The sequence below is a fragment of the Anomaloglossus baeobatrachus genome, chromosome 1 (genome assembly GCF_048569485.1).
Source record: "Anomaloglossus baeobatrachus isolate aAnoBae1 chromosome 1, aAnoBae1.hap1, whole genome shotgun sequence".
NCBI lineage: Eukaryota > Metazoa > Chordata > Amphibia > Anura > Aromobatidae > Anomaloglossus > Anomaloglossus baeobatrachus.
In genome coordinates, this window is record NC_134353.1 from 318,341,541 (window position 1) to 318,361,234 (window position 19,694).

At 45.5% G+C, this 19,694-nt stretch overlaps 1 protein-coding gene across 1 annotated transcript in view; it reads right to left on the minus strand.

Annotated features, from left to right (window-relative positions):
- The window catches only part of MTHFD2L (methylenetetrahydrofolate dehydrogenase (NADP+ dependent) 2 like), a 124,578-nt gene extending 105,112 nt beyond the window's left edge, over positions 1–19,466 (minus strand). The window contains exons 1-3 of the mRNA XM_075337268.1: positions 19,259–19,466; positions 7,034–7,230; positions 3,785–3,907 (exon numbers count right to left, since the gene is read on the minus strand). Of these exons, the coding sequence (XP_075193383.1) occupies positions 3,785–3,907; positions 7,034–7,230; positions 19,259–19,371 (433 nt within the window). The 5' untranslated portion in view covers positions 19,372–19,466. The remainder of the gene's footprint in view (positions 1–3,784; positions 3,908–7,033; positions 7,231–19,258) is intronic.
- Positions 19,467–19,694: the final 228 nt, after the last annotated feature.

A 19,694-nucleotide genomic window follows, 5' to 3' on the forward strand; every position in this document is an offset into this window, starting at 1 on the left:
AACGATGAACAACACCGTACCTGCGTCCTCCGGCAACGAGATGGGCATGACTTTCATGCGGCTGCTCTCCGCCCCTCCGCTTCTATTGGACGCCTGCCGTGTGATGCCGCTGTGACGCCGCACGAACAGCCCCATTAGAAAAGAGGCTGTTCGCCGGCCACAGCGAGGTCGCTAGGAAGGTAAGTATGTGTGATCGGTACTAGCGATTTTGTACGCCATGGGCAGCGATTTACCCGTGACGCACAAACGACGGGGGCGGGTGCTTTCGCTAGCGATGTTGCTGCGTGTAAAGCAGCCTTTAGAGTGCGCAGTTGTTATATTCGAGGAGAGGAGTTAACTTCTAATCAGCTCTATCCAGCCCATTGATTTCTAAACAGTACAGTAGCTGTTACTCAAGGAGAGAAACCTAGAAACTAGGAAAAAAGGAAAATAAGGTGACTTCAGTGGTCTGAGCTGCTCAAGAATCAACTTGAGTATACCCCTTATATGGCTCTTAATTAATTTGAATGAATTTGGCGCATCTTATTCCTGTGTGCCTCTCATTAAGACCAATGTATGAAATGTAAGGGGTACTTTGCACACTACGACATCGCAGGTGCGATGTCGGTGGGGTCAAATCGAAAGTGATGCACATCCGGCGTCGCTGTCGATATCGGAGCATGTGAATCCTTTTTACTACGATTAACGAGCACAAAAGCGTCGAAATCGTATGATCGGTGTAGCGTTGGTCATTTCCATAATTTCGGAAGGACCGATGTTAGATGTTGTTCCTCGTTCCTGCGGCAGCACACATCGCTGTGTGTGAAGCCGCAGGAGCGAGGAACATCTCCTTACCTGCGTCCCAGCTGCAATGAGGAAGGAAGGAGGTGGGCGGGATGTTTATGTCCCGCTCATCTCCGCCCCCCTGCATCTATTGGCCGCCTGCCGTGTGACGTCGCTGTGACGCCGCTCAACCCGCCCCCTTAGGAAGGAGGTGGTTTGCTGGCCAGAGTGACGTTACAGGGCAGGTAAGTGCATGTGAAGCTACGTGCAATAAGAAGCTGAGTCCTGCACCACTCGTGCGTCTCCGTTACCCAGGTGATTAACTTTCACTTGCAGGAGCTTGCAACACCAGTATAAGAATTACTCCGGACACAGCGTGCTGGTCAAGTAAGAAGGTACGATCCAATCAACAGGGTGAGATGAAAAATGACCGCAAAACAGCTGCTATACCGGATGTTCTTTATTCAATCTTTGTGCAGGGTAAAAATCGCGGTGGGAGGAGACCTGGATACTGGCCCCTCAGAGAGGACGACGGCCGTTTCGCCTGTCAATAGGCTTCTACGGGTCCACCCGCCAGGGTGCCACACTAACACATCTGTTAAAGACAGTTATCAGTGTGTGTTTTGGTAGACAAGGTATGGGTGACACCAGGGTTCAGTTACCAGGTGGGCAGACACACCCAGTCTTGTAAGACGTGTGCCTAAAACAATGTAGGAAAAACTGTAAAGAGTCTGGAGAAACACACCACGTATCCGCACTATCCGTTCCAGAGACTGCAGATTGATTATAGATCTAATAGATGTATACCATGAGCAGGTTATGCAAGTTTGTGTGTGTTGTGTAAATTTCTTTCCTGGTTTGGTCTGAGGCAATCCAGTGCAGAAAACGACGTTATTGCTGAAAAGGACATGATGGCAGTGATATGTAGAAAATGGGTTTCCAGAAGTGGAAAAAGTGCATATTTTATAGGAAGGTGATTAGCGAGATCTTCTGGTAACTTGGAAGTAGCAGCTTTCCACACCCCTCACCCTCCACAGAGCAGTGAGAAGGTAGAAAGGCTGAATGAGACAGTCAAGTTAAAAATACAGAAGGTAAAGGTGGAAACTGGCAAGGCGTGGACCAAAAGCATGTCTTGTTTTCTTTTCTAAATAAACGGGTCTCTATATAAGATATTTTTTGGTTTAGCACCTAGAACATGATTATATTTTACACAGATACTTCAGATTTAGCAGGATATAGTGACCAGGGATGTACAATTCTTATATGATTGACTAAATAGTGTGATAAACAGGTATATTCTCCTATTCCAGATCCTAAATCAGAGCCAGTAGCACATGGTCTCATGCCAAAAGACTGACTGATCCTAAAAAGACAAGTGAGAAAGAGCCATGAGTCAAGACTAGATGGGCCGATCCAGCTTCTCCCAACCACAGAAACTTTGATGAAGCTTGAGGGAAAACCCATCTGGAAACATAGCAGTCGTTGTAAAGAGTCACAACGCCAGCCGAATGAGGGTCACAACACACCATAAGGCTGGACTATCTCACATAGAACATTATGGGATATCTTCAAATTGAGGCTGATATACGGGAAATAGCCAAAATAAGGGAACAATGCTTAGAGAAACACAATGCAAACAAGGACTCATGGGGGGAGAAACATTCTCCATCCCAAAGTAACCAATTAGTTTAAGGGTTTAAGTGGGCAATTTTCATGGATAACACACACCTGTATATAACTGGTATTGTCTTGCACGTTGGTATATGTAGTCATAAATGTGCTACTCTGTGTAATACAAAAAGGAAATCAGGTCCACATGTAAGGGAAATTCTGTCAAAGAACTTCCGGTCTTAAGATACTGAAACGAGATAAGAAGAGATCCTTTAGTGTTGTGATATAATTATGGGTATCTAGGTAGGGAATTGTAGCGAAGCAGTTAGGAAAGTCCCTAGGACGCGGGTAGCACGCTCCTATATACCTCCTGATATGGCCATAATTTGTCACAAAAGGGAGGAGGGAATACAAGCCATTTTGTATTCTATAGAAACCATCTTGCCTTATAACTGAATGATGTCATAGGATTCAGCTTACACTAATGGGCAGAGAAGTTTAACATTTCTGCACACACCCCTGTGGCTCTAATTGGTGCATGGTAATTTCTTTGTGTGATGTACTATATAAGCTGGTCACATGATGTAATAAAACAGAATCTCTCAGTACACCACATTTGGCTGTGCTGCGTTGATTTCTCCAAGCGCTTGTAAAACAAATCTTATTAATTTGGAGTTCCCATAGCATAGAATAGAGTGTTTTGCTCACAGTGTAATAATTGAAAAATGTAAAAGCATAAAATCAGCACATTTTCATATCATACCATGATTGAGGAAATAGTAGATATGAGCAAATTTGCCAAAATTTGAATTCTACAATTCACTCAAATTTGGAAGGAAATTTAATCAACATCAAATTTTTGCAATGCAAATTGAATGTACCCTATTATGCTAATGCATCTCTCCAGACTCAAGATCATAATAAATGTAGGGTGAAAGAAAATAATATCTCACCTCACTGCTCAACTATCCTGCTGCTGGCACCCCCATCAAGTTTTCTGCCCATCTCCCTCTGGCCTCTTCTTTCCTTCTGCACTGCCTATGACTTTCCCATCCTGCATCTTTACTCTACATTGGAGGTTCCAAGGCAGAGGCCTAGTTGGCTTGGTGAATTCTAAACACTTTTTTGTTGAATTTGCTTGAAGCAAATCATAACAATATTGTTTTCTAAAATTTGAGGTCAATTCAACTTGCTTCTAACAGATTTGCTCATCTAGAGAAAACAAACTTTCAGCAGAAGTACTAAGGTCAACCTTGTATGTGTGGTTGCACTGGGTGCACCCTCTGTCACCTGATTTGTTGTGCACCTGAAGCTTGCACCCCCAATCCCTAATAAGCTGGTTTTTAGAACATTTTTGAGTACTAGGCACAATGGGGAGGGAGAGGTCATTTGTGTCATTGGTGACACTTACCTGGCAATGGTAACTGGACCAGCAGGCCACTAACGCTAGAATCATCGCTTAACTTGTTGATAATATCCAGAAGTTCTTCTTGAGACACATTGCTGGGCCTAAGTATTACTTCACTGGAAATTCCTAAAATATAAAGATTTATCTGTATGTACTGTGTATACACTGTATATGACAATTATTGACATAATGACAAATACTCTGAAGAACATTATTACTATGGATTCATGTTTTCACCAGTATAAAGGGTCATGTCAGATGATACAACGGTCCCAGTCCCTGCAATGGAAAGTCGGTACACAAACAACAACTATTCCTCCTTTAATAAATCAAAAGAATGGAGAAAGATCAGATGTTTTGAATAGTGTTTCACAAGTCTTGATAATGGATAGGAGGAAACAGAAAGCGGAAAATAGGGTCATATCTATGAGGTATGGTGAACCTACAATTTAGATTTTGCTCACTTGGGGGGTTGTGTCAAATACAACCACTGGGAAAAACCTTGGAAAAACAGCTGCTGCAGCCTCACTATTGAGGATACTGTGTGATGGCCGGTATGAGTGAAAAGGGTTAATTGCTGCGCTGCTATGCAATACTGATGAGTGCTTTATCTTCAAGATGTGACATTATTCTACACATTACAGAGCTAACCTCCTTCATCAGGATCATCACATTTACCTATGCAAATATGATGATCCTGATGAAGGAGGGTAATTCTGAAACACGTAGAATAAGGTCACATCTTGAAGACAAAGCACTCATCTTTATTGCACAGCAGGGCAGCAATTAACCCTTTAGACTCCTACCAGCCATCACAAAATGTTCATAACTGATAGAAATGCCCCGTGGCCATGAGTTTTGGGTTATATTTGCCCGTATGTGAGTAGGAAGAGACAGAAGAGAAGGGACATAAGATGTGTGAACTGTTACAGCTTGTCTATATTGTACTGTATGACCTCTATGTCTTCTATGTACACACATGGCCAAAATATTTGGTATCCTTCTGTTTAATTTAGAAAAAACAACAATGGTCACTGAAATATTTTGAAACTGACAACAAATTTTAACTAAAACAAAATCAGATATTGCTTTTGACTTTTGATTTTGATTTTTGGTTCAGCAGAATAAAAAACTAATGAAGATGGCCTGGACAAACATGATGGTACCCAGAAAAGAAAGTGCAGTGAACGAGTGACCCCGGAAGTAAAGCACGCAGCCCGGAAGCAGTTACAGCCACGCCTCAGACTTGGTAAGTGTAGCGTGCTTGCTCTAATCCCCCTATCCCTTCTACCACCATTTTTAAGCTCTGGATTCTGGTCCCCATAGACTTATATCCATGATCAATTCCGAGCCAGAACCGATTTTTTTTATTTTTTTTTTAATTCGGTTAGACCCACCGATCTCGGACATCTGCGAGTCCGCCCATCACTACTCAGAAGGTAATGTTGGGCAAAAATCTCTGCAACAGCGGATAATGCATGCTGTTGATGCTGCTTGATGTTCACCACGTCCAAGGATAATGACTGTAATTGAGTGGGCAGAGCTGCCACAGCATCCATGATTGCTTCTCAGCACACACAAAGTTGGGTGGGCTAGTGATAATTTTATGATTGCATAGCAACTCACATGGCAATATTGGGCTAACACTTAAAAAATGCAACTGACCCAGCCAATTATTGTACAGACTAAGGTTCCTGATCCCATAGTCCCTTTTGTACCCTGTGTGAGATGGAATAGCCCTAACCACAGATTAAGGGGAGACTACCCAGACCCACATGTCTGAAGGGCCTTTGAGCATTTTTCATACCTTCTACAGAACCGGGGCAAAGTGCAGAGTGCGATGTACCTAAATAGGGAAGGAGTACGGAAATAGAAAAAGATCCCAAAGTGAGTTAAAATAAACCACAAACACAAAGTGGAAATATAAATTCCTTAATGCTAGAAGGGAATGCCACCTACTTCCCAACTACAAAGAGGAGAAAGGAGCAGGGTGGAGAGCAGTAACAGCAGAAAAAATAATCCTAGCTCGTCTCTTATTGTCTGGCATAAACAAACGGCAGTATGGCTGGAACGCCAAGCTAGGTCCACTTCAAAATATCACCAGCAGGAAAGATCAGATCTAGAGTTAGTGCAAAATACCACTATATAGTGGGAGAACAAGAGTCAGAGCAACAGAGAAAGCGACAGATAGAGCGACAGATAGAGAGCCAGAATGACAGAGCCACAGACATAGAATAACATTGCATCTGGTAGAGCTTATTGGACAGCTTTTTATGAATGAATGAATGAATGAATGAATGAATGAATGAATGAATGAAAAAATAATGTGAGGTCCCCCCAATTTTTGTAACCAGCAAAGGTAAAGAAGACAGCTGGGGGCTGGTATTATCTGGCTGGGAAGGTCCATGGTTATTGGGTCCTTGGAAAATGGCAACGAAAGTGCAATTCTTATTTGGATAAATATTCCTGAGGTTGTTTTCCACCACTGAAATAAAAATTAGACTATACTTTTTTGGTATTTACAAACTCGTACTGACCTGAGCAATCATAATGCCAGATCTGATTTACCATCTAGTGAATATGGTAAATAAAAAAAACCAAAACGTTGAAATTCAATTTTTTTGCAGTTTCACTGTACTTGGAATTTTTTTCCCATTTTCCAGTACAATATGTGGCAGAATCAGTGGTGTCATTCAAAAGTACAACTCATACCGCAAAAAAACAAGTCCTCATATGGCTATATTGACAGGAAAATAATAAAGTTATGGCTCTTGTAAGAAAAGGAAGAAAAAACTAAAAATCTTCAGGTGGTGAGGGGGTTAATTAAAACTAAAAGTCTAGACTTTAATCTCATCATGCTAAATTAAGGCTCCCATACACATTAATGTCTATGGATAGCCACAGGTTTGTCCGACAATTCATAAGTTTGTAGACTGTGAGCCCTCGTGGGCAGGGACCTCTCTCCTCCTGTACCTGTTTGTGCCTTGTATTGTTTATGATTATTGTACTTGTCCCTATTATGTATATCCCTTTCACATGTAAAGTGCCATGGAATTGATGGCGCTATAATAAATAATAATAATAATAATAATAAGCTTGATTTGGTGACCTTTCATTGTCATCTTTTAGATACCACCAATTGGCCAATGTATTCTATGAAGATTTCTACTGATCAGGTAAAAACATGTCAAATATGTCAAGGATTTTACCATTCCAATGAGTATAATATTGTTTTATTTTTACTAGTATTACCTACAGTAGTTGCAGCTTTAATCTTGTTCTTCACATATGTATGGCTTGCAGAATTGTCACCCACAAGAATCACACTAAGATGAGGCCTTTTATTCCCAAGGGAGAGCCAGGATTCTACGTCTTTCTGAACTTCTTTCTTTATTTCTTTGGCAAGCATATTTCCTGAGATGATATGTGCTTTAGATCTGTAAAATGTTCTGAAAGTTAACAAAAAAGAACAAAAAAGTAAGCATTTCCATCATTTTTACATAGAATTTGTTATGCCTTAAAAAATAACTATGAAAAAATGGTGACTTGAACTAAACTAGATAACCTGGACAAATGGTAGGGGATCTGGAAAAAAGAAAGAGGTAAAAAAACAAAAACTGGGATTAATTGGGTTGTCCACTACTTTTACATTGATGGCCTATCTTTAGGATAGGTCATCAATATTTGATCGGCCAAGGGTACCTCCACCGGTCAGCTGTTCTCGGTCCCGGCGGCAGCAACAGGCAGCCGTAAGTGCTCAGTTCCGGAGCTGCTCCGTCTTCTGATAGCGTCCGCAGCCAGGTACTGCACATCTGCCTCCTATTGATTAGAATGGGAGGCGGATGTGCACTACCCAGATGAGACCACTATCAAAATATGGAGCAGCACCGGAACTGAGCATTTCCAAGTGCCTGCTGCCACCGGGACCGATAACAGCTGATCAGTGTGGTTGCGGAGTGTCAGACCCTGACCGGTCACACATCCTAAGGATAGGCCATCAATGTAAAAGTAGGGGACAACCTCTTTAAATATGAAATAATTATGACATTGGTTTAATGTAGAATTTGTATTCAATTCCGGCTATAACTATAAAATGAAGGTCGTGAATTAGAGATTCTATCTATTAATACAAAAATATCAATTATAACCCAATTATAATGGAATTCTTTGTATATTCTCTAATAGAATATATATACACTGTTTGACGTAATTATTTCCTATTACATCTAGCTTTTCACTATTTCATTAAATACCAATCCATAATACCTATTCACCAAAAAGAAAGGTCACATTTAAAAATAATGTAATTTATTTCTACTATTCCAAACACTTCGGACTTCATCCACACCATATTTATTTTCTGATTGTGTCACATTTCATTAATGACTGTAATCATGGAGCTGGACTGGAAACATAAATCAAGTGGCAGAAGGAGGAATAAGATAAGCATTATCCAGTCTGGTTAGGTGAATAACTATAATAGTCATTTCCTATAGTAACTGACCCTTGTAGATCAATCGCCCACTGCTTCATCTTCTACTGTATTTTCATCCTCATTAATACTTATAGCTAATATTTGTTAAAAAAAATTGAGAAGTAGAATCCAAGTAGTCTCAGAATTTTATTAAATTTCAATATGTTGGATTTACCAAATAATCCGTGACATTTTTCTACTTGTATACTTAGATATACAAGTAAAATGTAGAGTAAAAGCCGCTTTACATGCTGCGATATCGCTATCAATATCGCTAGCGTGCATACCCGCCCCCGTTGTTTGTGCGTCACGGGCAAATCGCTGCCCGTGGCGCACAGCCGCACAACATCGCTCGAACCCGTCACACGTACTTACCTGCCGCGACATCGCTGTTGCGTTGAACCGCCTCCTTTCTAAGGGGGAGGTTCGTTCGGCGTCACAGCAACGTCACTAAGTGGGTGCCCAATAGAAGCGGAGGGGCGGAGATGAGCAGGACGAACATCCCGCCCATCTCCTTCCTTCCTCATTGCGGGCGGCCGCAGGTAAGGTGAGGTTCCTCGTTCCTGCGGTGTCACAGATAGCGATGTGTGCTGCCGCAGGAACGACGAACAACATCGTACCTGCAGCAGCAACGATATTTGGGAATGGAGGAGCGTGTCAACCAGCAACTATAAGGTGAGTATTTTTGCTCGTTAGCGGTCGCTCGTACATTTCGCACGCAACGACATCGCTAACGAGGCCGGATGGGCGTCATGAATTGCCTGACCCCAACGACATCGCTTTAGCGATGTCGCTGCGTGTAAAGCAGCCTTTAGTCACACGTTTTTCAAAGTTGTGTATTTGGACATCAAGTTTGCCAACTTTTTATAAATTACCAGACAATCCATAAATTGTTGTGTGAAAAAATAAATAAATGCAATTTTTTTTGTTATGCTTGAGGAACTTAGGTAGGTTATTTCAATTATCACAATTTTACAGTTCATAGTATATAAGCTGGTTATGTGTTCATATCAGCAGTGTGTGAAATAATGAACAATGCTCAAAAAAATGAAAGAGACACCTAAATCACATACCGTATTTTTCGGACCATAAGACGCACTTTTTTTCCCCCAAATGTTGGGGGAAAGTTGGGGGTGCGTCTTATGGTCTGACTATAGGGCTGCGGCTGGGAATGAGGGTGCTGCGGGTCATCGGGGGCACGAGCAGGCAGCAGCAGCGCCTGCCGTGACCACGTGGGCCCGCTCATTACATATGCACGCCCATCCTCCCGCCTATCTCTCAGCGCTGAAGCCGGCACTGACAGGTGGGCGGAAGGATGAGCGGGAACGCGCGCATAGTAAAGAGCCGGCCGCATGATCACCCCTGGCAATTACAGCCTGGAGTGATCATGTGCGGCTGTATTCACTGCCCCCCGCGCGTCATTACCAGCGCGGGGTGCAGTGAATCAGTACACTCACCCGTCCCCGTGTGTGGAGCCGCCCCCCTGCTGCACGCGATGACTTCCTGTCTGTGCCGGTCAGCTGATCTGTGCTGAGCTGGTCAGCTGATCGGCACAGACAGGAAGACATCGCGTATTGCAGGGGAACGGCTCCACACACACAGATCAGCGTGCCAGAGAGGAAGATGATCGGTGCTGCAGGGAGTGAGGAAAAGGTGAGTATAAACGTTTATTTTTTTCTCTGTGCTATAGGATACAGGCCATATACCAGGATGGTATATGAGCACGATGGGAGTATATGAACAGGCTGGATGGGGGGGCATGTGAACAGGCTGGATGGGGGGGCATGTGAACAGGCTGGATGGGGGGGCATGTGAACAGGCTGGATGGGGGGGCATGTGAACAGGCTGGATGGGGGGGCATGTGAACAGGCTGGATGGGGGGGCATGTGAACAGGCTGGATGGGGGGGCATGTGAACAGGCTGGATGGGGGGGGCATGTGAACAGGCTGGATGGGGGGGGCATGTGAACAGGCTGGATGGGGGGGGCATGTGAACAGGCTGGATGGGGGGGGCATGTGAACAGGCTGGATGGGGGGGGCATGTGAACAGGCTGGATGGGGGGGGCATGTGAACAGGCTGGATGGGGGGGCATGTGAACAGGCTGGATGGGGGGGGTATGTGAACAGGATGGATGGGGGTTTATAGCAGGATCATATACAAGGCAGGAGGATCATTACCAGGATGGGGTACCTTAGTAGAGAATTTGGGGACATTACCCCCATAACAGTGTCAGCAGCAGATCCTCACCCTATAACAGTGTGTCATGACCACATTTTTTGCTTAAAGTTTTATTTTCCCATTTTCCTCCTCTAAAACCAGGGTGCGTCTTATAGTCCGGTGCGTCTTATAGTCCGAAAAATACGGTAAGTGAATGACAATTCAAGGTGAAAATTTTAATGAATGGAAGCCAAAATCATCAACCAATTGAGGGCTGGATTCCAAATCATCCCAAAAGTCAAAGTGTTCCTTTGTATACCCCTTTACAACATGTGTCTATTTGCCTTTGTATACCTGTGTCGCCCTGGGCAAGCCAGGGGACACAGGTCATCACACCACCACACCCTACATCCCAGTTAGGAACACCAAAGCTAACCAAAAATCCTTGTTGCCTTCCTCCAGAGGCTGATGATTCACACCAGGGGGTGGGCCAGGCAGTTGGCTCCGCCCACCGAGGAGTTCACAGCTCTGGAGGCGGGAAAAACCAGGCAGATAGCTCAGGGGGAGCTTGAGTGAGGAGCTAAGTGGAGGAGTAAACAAGTAGTGAAAGTAGAAAGAAGTAAAGTGGTAAAGGAGGAAAGCAAGAGTGGTGACAGAAAGAAAGCCTGAAGTAGTCCAGCTGTGTGCAGGACAGGTCAGCAAGGTCAGCAACGGCGGTGACTGTCTGGAGGGGGGACCGTTTGGAAGTTCCTGGAAGGACTGCGGACGGGTAGTGGCCCGGCGGTCTGGAGCAGTGTTCCGAAGGACAGTCAGCACCAGGGCAGGGGCCTCTCGGACCCTGGCAAGGCTAGGAGTCGCCATAATTTGCCAAATCCGTCAGTGAAGGGGACGTAGATCCCTCAACAACCAAGTCCCGATTGAAGGCAACAGCCCAACCAGAGTAGGAGAGACACCGCCACCGCCAAGGCACCAGTCTCTCAGGGCCAGCGCCTGCGGGCAAAGAGTAGAGCTCCTCCGGTCCAGCTTGAAGCCGGGGAGCGGGTTACCGGTGGGAATCCATCGCTACTAACACAGAAACAAAGGTGCAAGGAAAAGGGACATCACCGTCACCTACTGGGAGAGCAAGTGCAGCCGTCCGTGGGAACCGTCTTTCCAGCCGTGTGGTTTACCGTAAAACTGTGTCAACGTCTCAGGCTGAGTGAGTACCACAGTGCCGCAAGGCACAGCGCTGCCCCCACGTCCCTGCGCCCACCAGGCCCTGCACCTCCCTCACCATTACCGGGCCCCGGGATCAGCAACCCCTACCCATGGAGGGGCAACACAACACCTGGCTACTCCGCACCACCATCCCCGGGATCCCCATACTGAGCAGCGGTGGTGAAATCACCACAACCGTGGGTGGCGTCACGGACAATAAATATCCCCACACCCAACAAACCCCCTTTCACTCACGGGCGAGGAGTGCCGCTCGAGAACCCCCGGGATCCGGCCCACAGCTCGAGCCACCACTGAGCAGCAGCCGCCGGACCCGAGCAGAAGGGGTGAGCGTAGTGTGCTGACACCCTCCTCCCCGCCCGCGACAACTTGGCGTCACGAATAGGATCTTACCGCTCTGCCGTCTGGTAGAGGTGCGCCTTGTTACCGCCGGAGGTGTCCGGCAGAAAAATTTCAGAAGCCGCCATCTTTGGTGCGAAAAGTTCCCGCTCGAGCGTCTTCTCGAGTAGCAGAGGCGCGAAGGCCAAAACCCCGCCCCGAGAGAGGAGGGGCCGGAAAGAGCTAAGGGGGACGCAATGGCGGCTGGACGCATGTAGCTGCAGCTATAAAAGCAGGGACGCCAGGACTCTGCAGACATACCGTTCCTGGAAGAAGAAGCCATCATGTGGATGCCGTCCCGCGACACCGTAGCCCCCGCGCCTGGAACCGCGGCATGGGTGGAAATCCGAACCGCGCAGCTCTACCAAAGGCTGCAGGTCAGGATGCAACTCCTCATGGAGGAGTGGGAGACCGACATGGCGGACGTTATAGCCACCATGCAGAGACGCGAGGAGGAAGCGGAGAAAGGGAGGGTGAGTGACCCACGTCCCGATGCCCTGGAAGGGCCGGTCATCGCGGCTGCGGGGCCCGGTCCAAGCCCTATCCCCCCGTTGCCTCCCTCGCCACCCGTCTTGGAGGCCGTGACCCCGCCACTAGGCCTGCTACCACCGCAACCGGTAGCAATACCCAGTGTCCCCGCCCAGGCGGACCGACCTGTAGCCGGAGCCCGCAGTAAACCGGAGGTGTTACCGTGGAAGATTCCGAAGGTTAAACCGGAGGCATCCCCTGAAAAATCCCCCGAGCCGGAGCCAATGACCCGCTCCGAGCCGAAGGCCCAGCAGCGGAAAGCCCCTATGCCCATCCCCCACACCTCGGCTGAGGTAGCGCCGGGTTGTTGCTGCAAGGCAGCGCCCAAGGCCAAGACACCGCGGGACATGCCGCCCAGATTCCTGACAGTGGGCAACGTCCAGGATGTCCCGCTGGGCCCGACCCGCGCGCCGGCGCTGGCAGCAGCGCCGTATTGGGATAGGGAGCCGGTACCGCTGGGCCTGGAGATCGCTGAGAGGGAACGGAAGAAGGCCGAGCTGGTGGCCAGAGCGATAAGGGAGAAGGAGAATCTCCGCCAGGCTACGTTCCGTGTCCGGGGCCCGATGTACGTGGGGCAGGTGAGGCGGTTTGATGTCCGCCGGGGCTACGGGTTTATCTATGAACCGGGCCTGGAGGCCGAAGTGTTTGTGGCCCGGCGAGATGTGAATGCCCACCTGCCTGAGGAGCATCCCGGCCGCAACCTAATGCCGGGAGACATTGTGCAATACACCCGGCACTGTGGGGAGCGGGGGTGGTTCGCGCTGGACGCTAAGTTAAGGGGCAGCCAAGAGTCCCGAGTGAGCGCCGCGCCCCCTCCCTTGGAAGGAGCGCCTGAGCCTGAAAGTCTGGAGTAGGGCAGCGGATGCCCGTTGCACCGTCCCCGTTGGGACCACCCTTTTGTTTGAAAGTTCTGCTAAAGTTTTGAAAAATGATAAGAAAATGATTACCGAGTATCTCACCTGATTTACAGTGATTTGCAACCGGCCGGAGCCGGCACCGTTGTCCCCGTGGGGACCGTTTAAAAAGTTGTTTTGCATGGAGGACTATCCATGGACAAGCCCGTGAACTTGCAGGGCAACCACAAACGTTAAGTGGCTTGTAAATAAGTTGTTTGCCGTTACCGTTTCCGCAGTGCCGCCTCCGGAGAGGCAGGTTGGAGGGAGGGCCCTCAGCAGAGCAGGCTGGGGCCCAGCCACCAAAGGAACCGGTGGCTACCCTCTGGAGGGGAAGGACAGATCCCGCTCGGGTAATTTGTGCTGGACTGTGGGTCAAGGGGTGCTGCCTGGGCTTTAGGGGCAGCATCAGGGCCAGGTTGCTTGGGTGGGAGAGAGCGGAAACCGTAACCGTAAACCGTTATGCAACGTTTAAGAAATGTGTCTCCCGTTATGGGAAGATTCATTAAAAATGTAAATATGTTATTTTACCCTGTTATCTTTTACAGAAAAATAAAACCGGTGTTGGACGGCAGCCCGCGGACGGTCTGCATTTTGCTAAGGGGGAATGTGTCGCCCTGGGCAAGCCAGGGGACACAGGTCATCACACCACCACACCCTACATCCCAGTTAGGAACACCAAAGCTAACCAAAAATCCTTGTTGCCTTCCTCCAGAGGCTGATGATTCACACCAGGGGGTGGGCCAGGCAGTTGGCTCCGCCCACCGAGGAGTTCACAGCTCTGGAGGCGGGAAAAACCAGGCAGATAGCTCAGGGGGAGCTTGAGTGAGGAGCTAAGTGGAGGAGTAAACAAGTAGTGAAAGTAGAAAGAAGTAAAGTGGTAAAGGAGGAAAGCAAGAGTGGTGACAGAAAGAAAGCCTGAAGTAGTCCAGCTGTGTGCAGGACAGGTCAGCAAGGTCAGCAACGGCGGTGACTGTCTGGAGGGGGGACCGTTTGGAAGTTCCTGGAAGGACCGCGGACGGGTAGTGGCCCGGCGGTCTGGAGCAGTGTTCCGAAGGACAGTCAGCACCAGGGCAGGGGCCTCTCGGACCCTGGCAAGGCTAGGAGTCGCCATAATTTGCCAAATCCGTCAGTGAAGGGGACGTAGATCCCTCAACAACCAAGTCCCGATTGAAGGCAACAGCCCAACCAGAGTAGGAGAGACACCGCCACCGCCAAGGCACCAGTCTCTCAGGGCCAGCGCCTGCGGGCAAAGAGTAGAGCTCCTCCGGTCCAGCTTGAAGCCGGGGAGCGGGTTACCGGTGGGAATCCATCGCTACCAACACAGAAACAAAGGTGCAAGGAAAAGGGACATCACCGTCACCTACTGGGAGAGCAAGTGCAGCCGTCCGTGGGAACCGTCTTTCCAGCCGTGTGGTTTACCGTAAAACTGTGTCAACGTCTCAGGCTGAGTGAGTACCACAGTGCCGCAAGGCACAGCGCTGCCCCCACGTCCCTGCGCCCACCAGGCCCTGCACTTCCCTCACCATTACCGGGCCCCGGGATCACCAACCCCTACCCACGGAGGGGCAACACAACACCTGGCTGCTCCGCACCACCATCCCCGGGATCCCCATACTGAGCAGCGGTGGTGAAATCACCACAACCGTGGGTGGCGTCACGGACAATAAATATCCCCACACCCAACAAACCCCCTTTCACTCACGGGCGAGGAGTGCCGCTCGAGAACCCCCGGGATCCGGCCCACAGCTCGAGCCACCACTGAGCAGCAGCCGCCGGACCCGAGCAGAAGAGGTGAGCGTAGTGTGCTGACACCCTCCTCCCCGCCCGCGACATACCCCCTTACAGCATCTGGGCATGTTCCTGATGAGAAGGGGATAGTGTTCTGAGATATCTCCTCTCAGATCTGGATCATGGTATTGATGAGATCCTGTATAGTTTGTGGTTCTATTTGGTGGCATCAGATGCACTGATATACAGTATATCACAAAAGTGAGTACACCCCTCCCATTTTTGTAATTATTTTATTATATCTTTTCATGGGAAAACAATGAAGATATGACACTTTGACACAATATAAAGTAGTCAGTATTAAGCTTGAATAATAGTGTAAATTTGGTGCACCCTCTAAATAACTCAACACAGAGCCATTAATGTTTAAACCACTGGAAACAAGAGTGAGTACATCTCTAAGTGAAAATGGCCAAATTGAGCCCAATTAGGAATTTTCCCTCCCCGTGTCACATAATTCATTAGTGTTTACAAGGTCTAAGGTGTGAATGGGAAGCAGGTGGGCTAAATTTGGTGTTATCGCTCACACACTCTCACATACTGGTCACTGAAAGTTCAACATGGCATCTCATGGCAAAAATTCTCTGAGGATCTACATAAAGATGGCCTAGGCTATAAGAGGACTGAAAGCGGAGCTGCAGCACAGTGGCCAAGATCATACAGTGGTGTAGTAAGACAGGTTACAATCAGAACAGGCTTTGCTCTGGTCGACCAAAGAAGTTAAGTGCACATGCTCAGAGTTATTTCCAGAGGATGTCTTTTCAAAATAGACGTATGAGTGAGGCAAGCATTGCTTTAGAGGTTAAACGGATGAGGGGGTCAGCCTGTCAGTGCTTATACCATACACCGCACACTGCATCAAATTGATCTGCATGGCTGTTGTCCCAGAAATAAGCCTTTTCTAAAGATGATGCGCAAGAAAGTCTGCAAACAGTTTGCTGAAGACAAGCAGAATAAGGACATGGATTACTGGAACCATATCCTGTGGTCTGATAAGATCAAGAGAAAGTTATTTGGGTCAGAATGAAGTGTGTGTGATGGCGACTAGGGAAAAGTACAAAGACAAGTGTATATTTCGTACAAGCAAGCAGGAGCATGGGAGTGTCATTGTGTGAAGCTACAGTTCATTGCGGGAGGTATAAATGCCAACATGTACTGTAATGTACTGAAGCAGGGCATGATACCTTTCCTTCAAAAACTGGACCACAGGGCAGTATTCCAACATGATAATGACCCCAAACTCACCTCCAAGATGACCACTGCCTTAGTAAATAAACTGATGGTAAATATACTGGACTGGCCAATTATGTCTCCAGACCTATTCCCTATTGAGCATCTTTAGGGACATCCTCAAATGGAAAGTGGGAAGCGCAAAAAGTCTCTAACATCCACCAACTCTGTGATGTTGTTATGGAGGAGTGGAAGAGGATTGCAGTGGCAACCTGTGAAGTACTAATGAACTTCATACCCAAGAGAGTTAAGGCAGTGCTTGAAATTAATTTTTTAACCACACAAAATATTGCTACTTTGGGAATAATTTGGTATTTTCACTTACAGGAAGAACCAGGGTTGGGTTATTGTACACTGACTAATTTACATTGTATGAAAGTGGCATATTTTATGTATTATCCCATGAAAAGATATAATAATTATATACAAAAATGTGAGGGGTGTACTCACTATTGTGAGATACTAGATAATGTCCCCAAGGAGTTCTTGTTTGGATTTGCCTCTGGGAAATGTGAGGGCCAGTCAAAGGCATCAATGCTTTGTCATCCAGGAACTGCCTACACATTCAGACACATGAGGCTGGACATTGTCCTTCACCAGGAAAAATTCAGGTCCCACTAATTTTATCCTTGTATCTAACGACAATCACGGTACCGTTGCCTATTATGTGGAGGTTTGTGCTTGACCAAACCTAATCTTCAGTTCTTGATCAAGTAGCTCAATCCTGTTCTGGTGACAGCGTTCGGTCTTCGAGTTCCTGACTCGGCATCTCTTTCTAACTCTTCTCTCAAGGAAACACACTCTTGACTGGTCCTAGAGACCCTGGTCCTCCACAGATGGCAATGTAGGTGCACAAATGCCATGGGACACTGAATCTGAGTATCCTATTCTAGCCACTCTGTTACAACACTATGTATGAATGTATTAACCTGGAGGAACTGTACTACCCTACCTTTGCACCCTGAATGGGTTGCAGGTACTCCTTCATGCAATGAGTAAAAACAAGCACACTAGGAAAATGCAAAACTAGAAAGAATCAATCAGGAAGAATAAGGAGAAATAAATTGTGGCTACCACCTGTCAATTCACTCATTTTTTGGGAACATCTTGGTGTTGCCTCCAGTGTACCTATTGTCATTTGTCATTTGCACCACAGCAAGTAAAATTGAGTCACAATCACTTAGATTGATATATCTGAAGATTAATTGAGTTGGGCTAATAGTCTGATGCTTAAGTGTTCCCTTAATTTTTAAGCAGCGTATATTCTTTTTGATTCATTATGGTCAACTAAGGTGTCCATAAAAAATTGTCTGCCCGTGATTCAGAAAAGAATAGGTCAGTGTTGGGCATCACTACAAACAAGAAATCAGTATCTGTTGTGATTTTTACAATTGGTTTTAAGGGCTTAGCTCGTTGACCTCATTAAACAGATAATTATCCATGGAAATAGATGAATAGACTGTTCAATAGGATCACTGACAGACTGGCTGCACTATAAGGCTATGTTAGAACGGCTTCAATAATAGGCTGCAATGCAGCTGAAGTGTCCAATTTAGTTATTGTAGTGTATGATCCGACAAGATAAATATTTGCTGGTAATAGAATTACAGCATGATTAAACATAGTATTGTTTCATGGTATGATAACTATTTTTTGGGACATTTGATTTTAATCAAATGCTTTAGAAATCCAAAAGAAATCTATTTAGATAATATATATTTAATTCATATATATATATATATATATATATATATATACATACATATATATATATTTAATTCATATATTTATATATATATATATATATATATACACTTATTTATTTAGATATCCTCTAGTTAATATATGCTGCTACAAAGGTCATGCTATCCGAGGACATCTCTATGGTTCAAGTTGTGATTGTAGATATAAAAAAAGGCTACAGATAGCAGTAAAAAATGTAATAAAACAAAGGAAATGGTGTAAATAAAGGGGCTGCCATATGGAGAGGCTGTGCCTTTTCTACGTCTTTAGCTCTGCAGTCATCATTTTAAACTAGTGGAGTGTGAAGGGGAAGCTGCAGCTGCAATAAACATTATAAGCCCTAATCTATGACCGAAGGACAAAGCAGTCTAATATAAAAAAGAGCAGAAAAACGCTCTGTATGACACTAGCAAACACATACCAATTATGTAAAAAAAAGAAAAATACAGATACATAATGTATGCAGACAAATCATCTGTATATATATATAGTATTGTCCGCTAAACATCTCAAATAGAATATAGTTTACCTATATATACGAGAGTACATCTAAATAATCAAATAGTAAAAATATATATTTTAATTTAAACTACTGCAAAAATTATTTCAACTTTTAAGTAAAGCTAAAAACACAGCAAATATTATTATGAGAAATAATATATAAGACACAGATTGATCTATATTATATACAAATCCAAATGAATAAAGTATTAAACACAAACAATAAAATGACATTAAAACCATAAAATATGTTTATAATATTAGTACTAAACTGAAAAACGCATAACCTTATAGCAACTGAAGATATTTTGTTAACATTACAAATTATAAAAAAGGATAAATTACATGACAAAATAATAAGACATGCAGATATGTGAGTAAAAAGGATCATAAGAAATGTACACTATCGAATTCTTCTTGACTCAAGTACACAAAAGATAGACAAACAGAGATAGACTTTATTATCTATCAGTATGTGTTTGTCAATATATAGTAATATTTTTCTGTATAGAACATTTCTATAAATGTTCATATAGGTATTTACAAGGAGATTTAATATATCCTCACCTGATACATCCCATCCCTATGTAGAAGCCTGTTTTCCAGTTGGTCATGTTGGATTTTGCAGTTCCATACATTGTCCTCTGTAGGATAAAAACACTGCTTATTAAGGAGGCCATTAGCCCTGTGTGCAATGATACGTTACGCTGAGGAGAAGAGCACGAAGCAGCAAAAGATAGTCAAGAATATCTCGCCTGCAGCAGCAGTACCCTTGGAAGCATCATTTGCAGTACAGTCATTGGTACCTTCAAGGACTACGGGCTGAAAAGAAATGAAGCAAATAACTGAATGAGTGAAATCCCCACCTCTCCGTACCAGTGATTGGACGATGAGTACACCTGTACAAAGACCAACTGCAGTAATACAGATGACCTGGAAGAGTTTTTATTATGGTAAATGCATATTAAACATTGATTCTGCTGTAAGAAAATCCAATATTTTA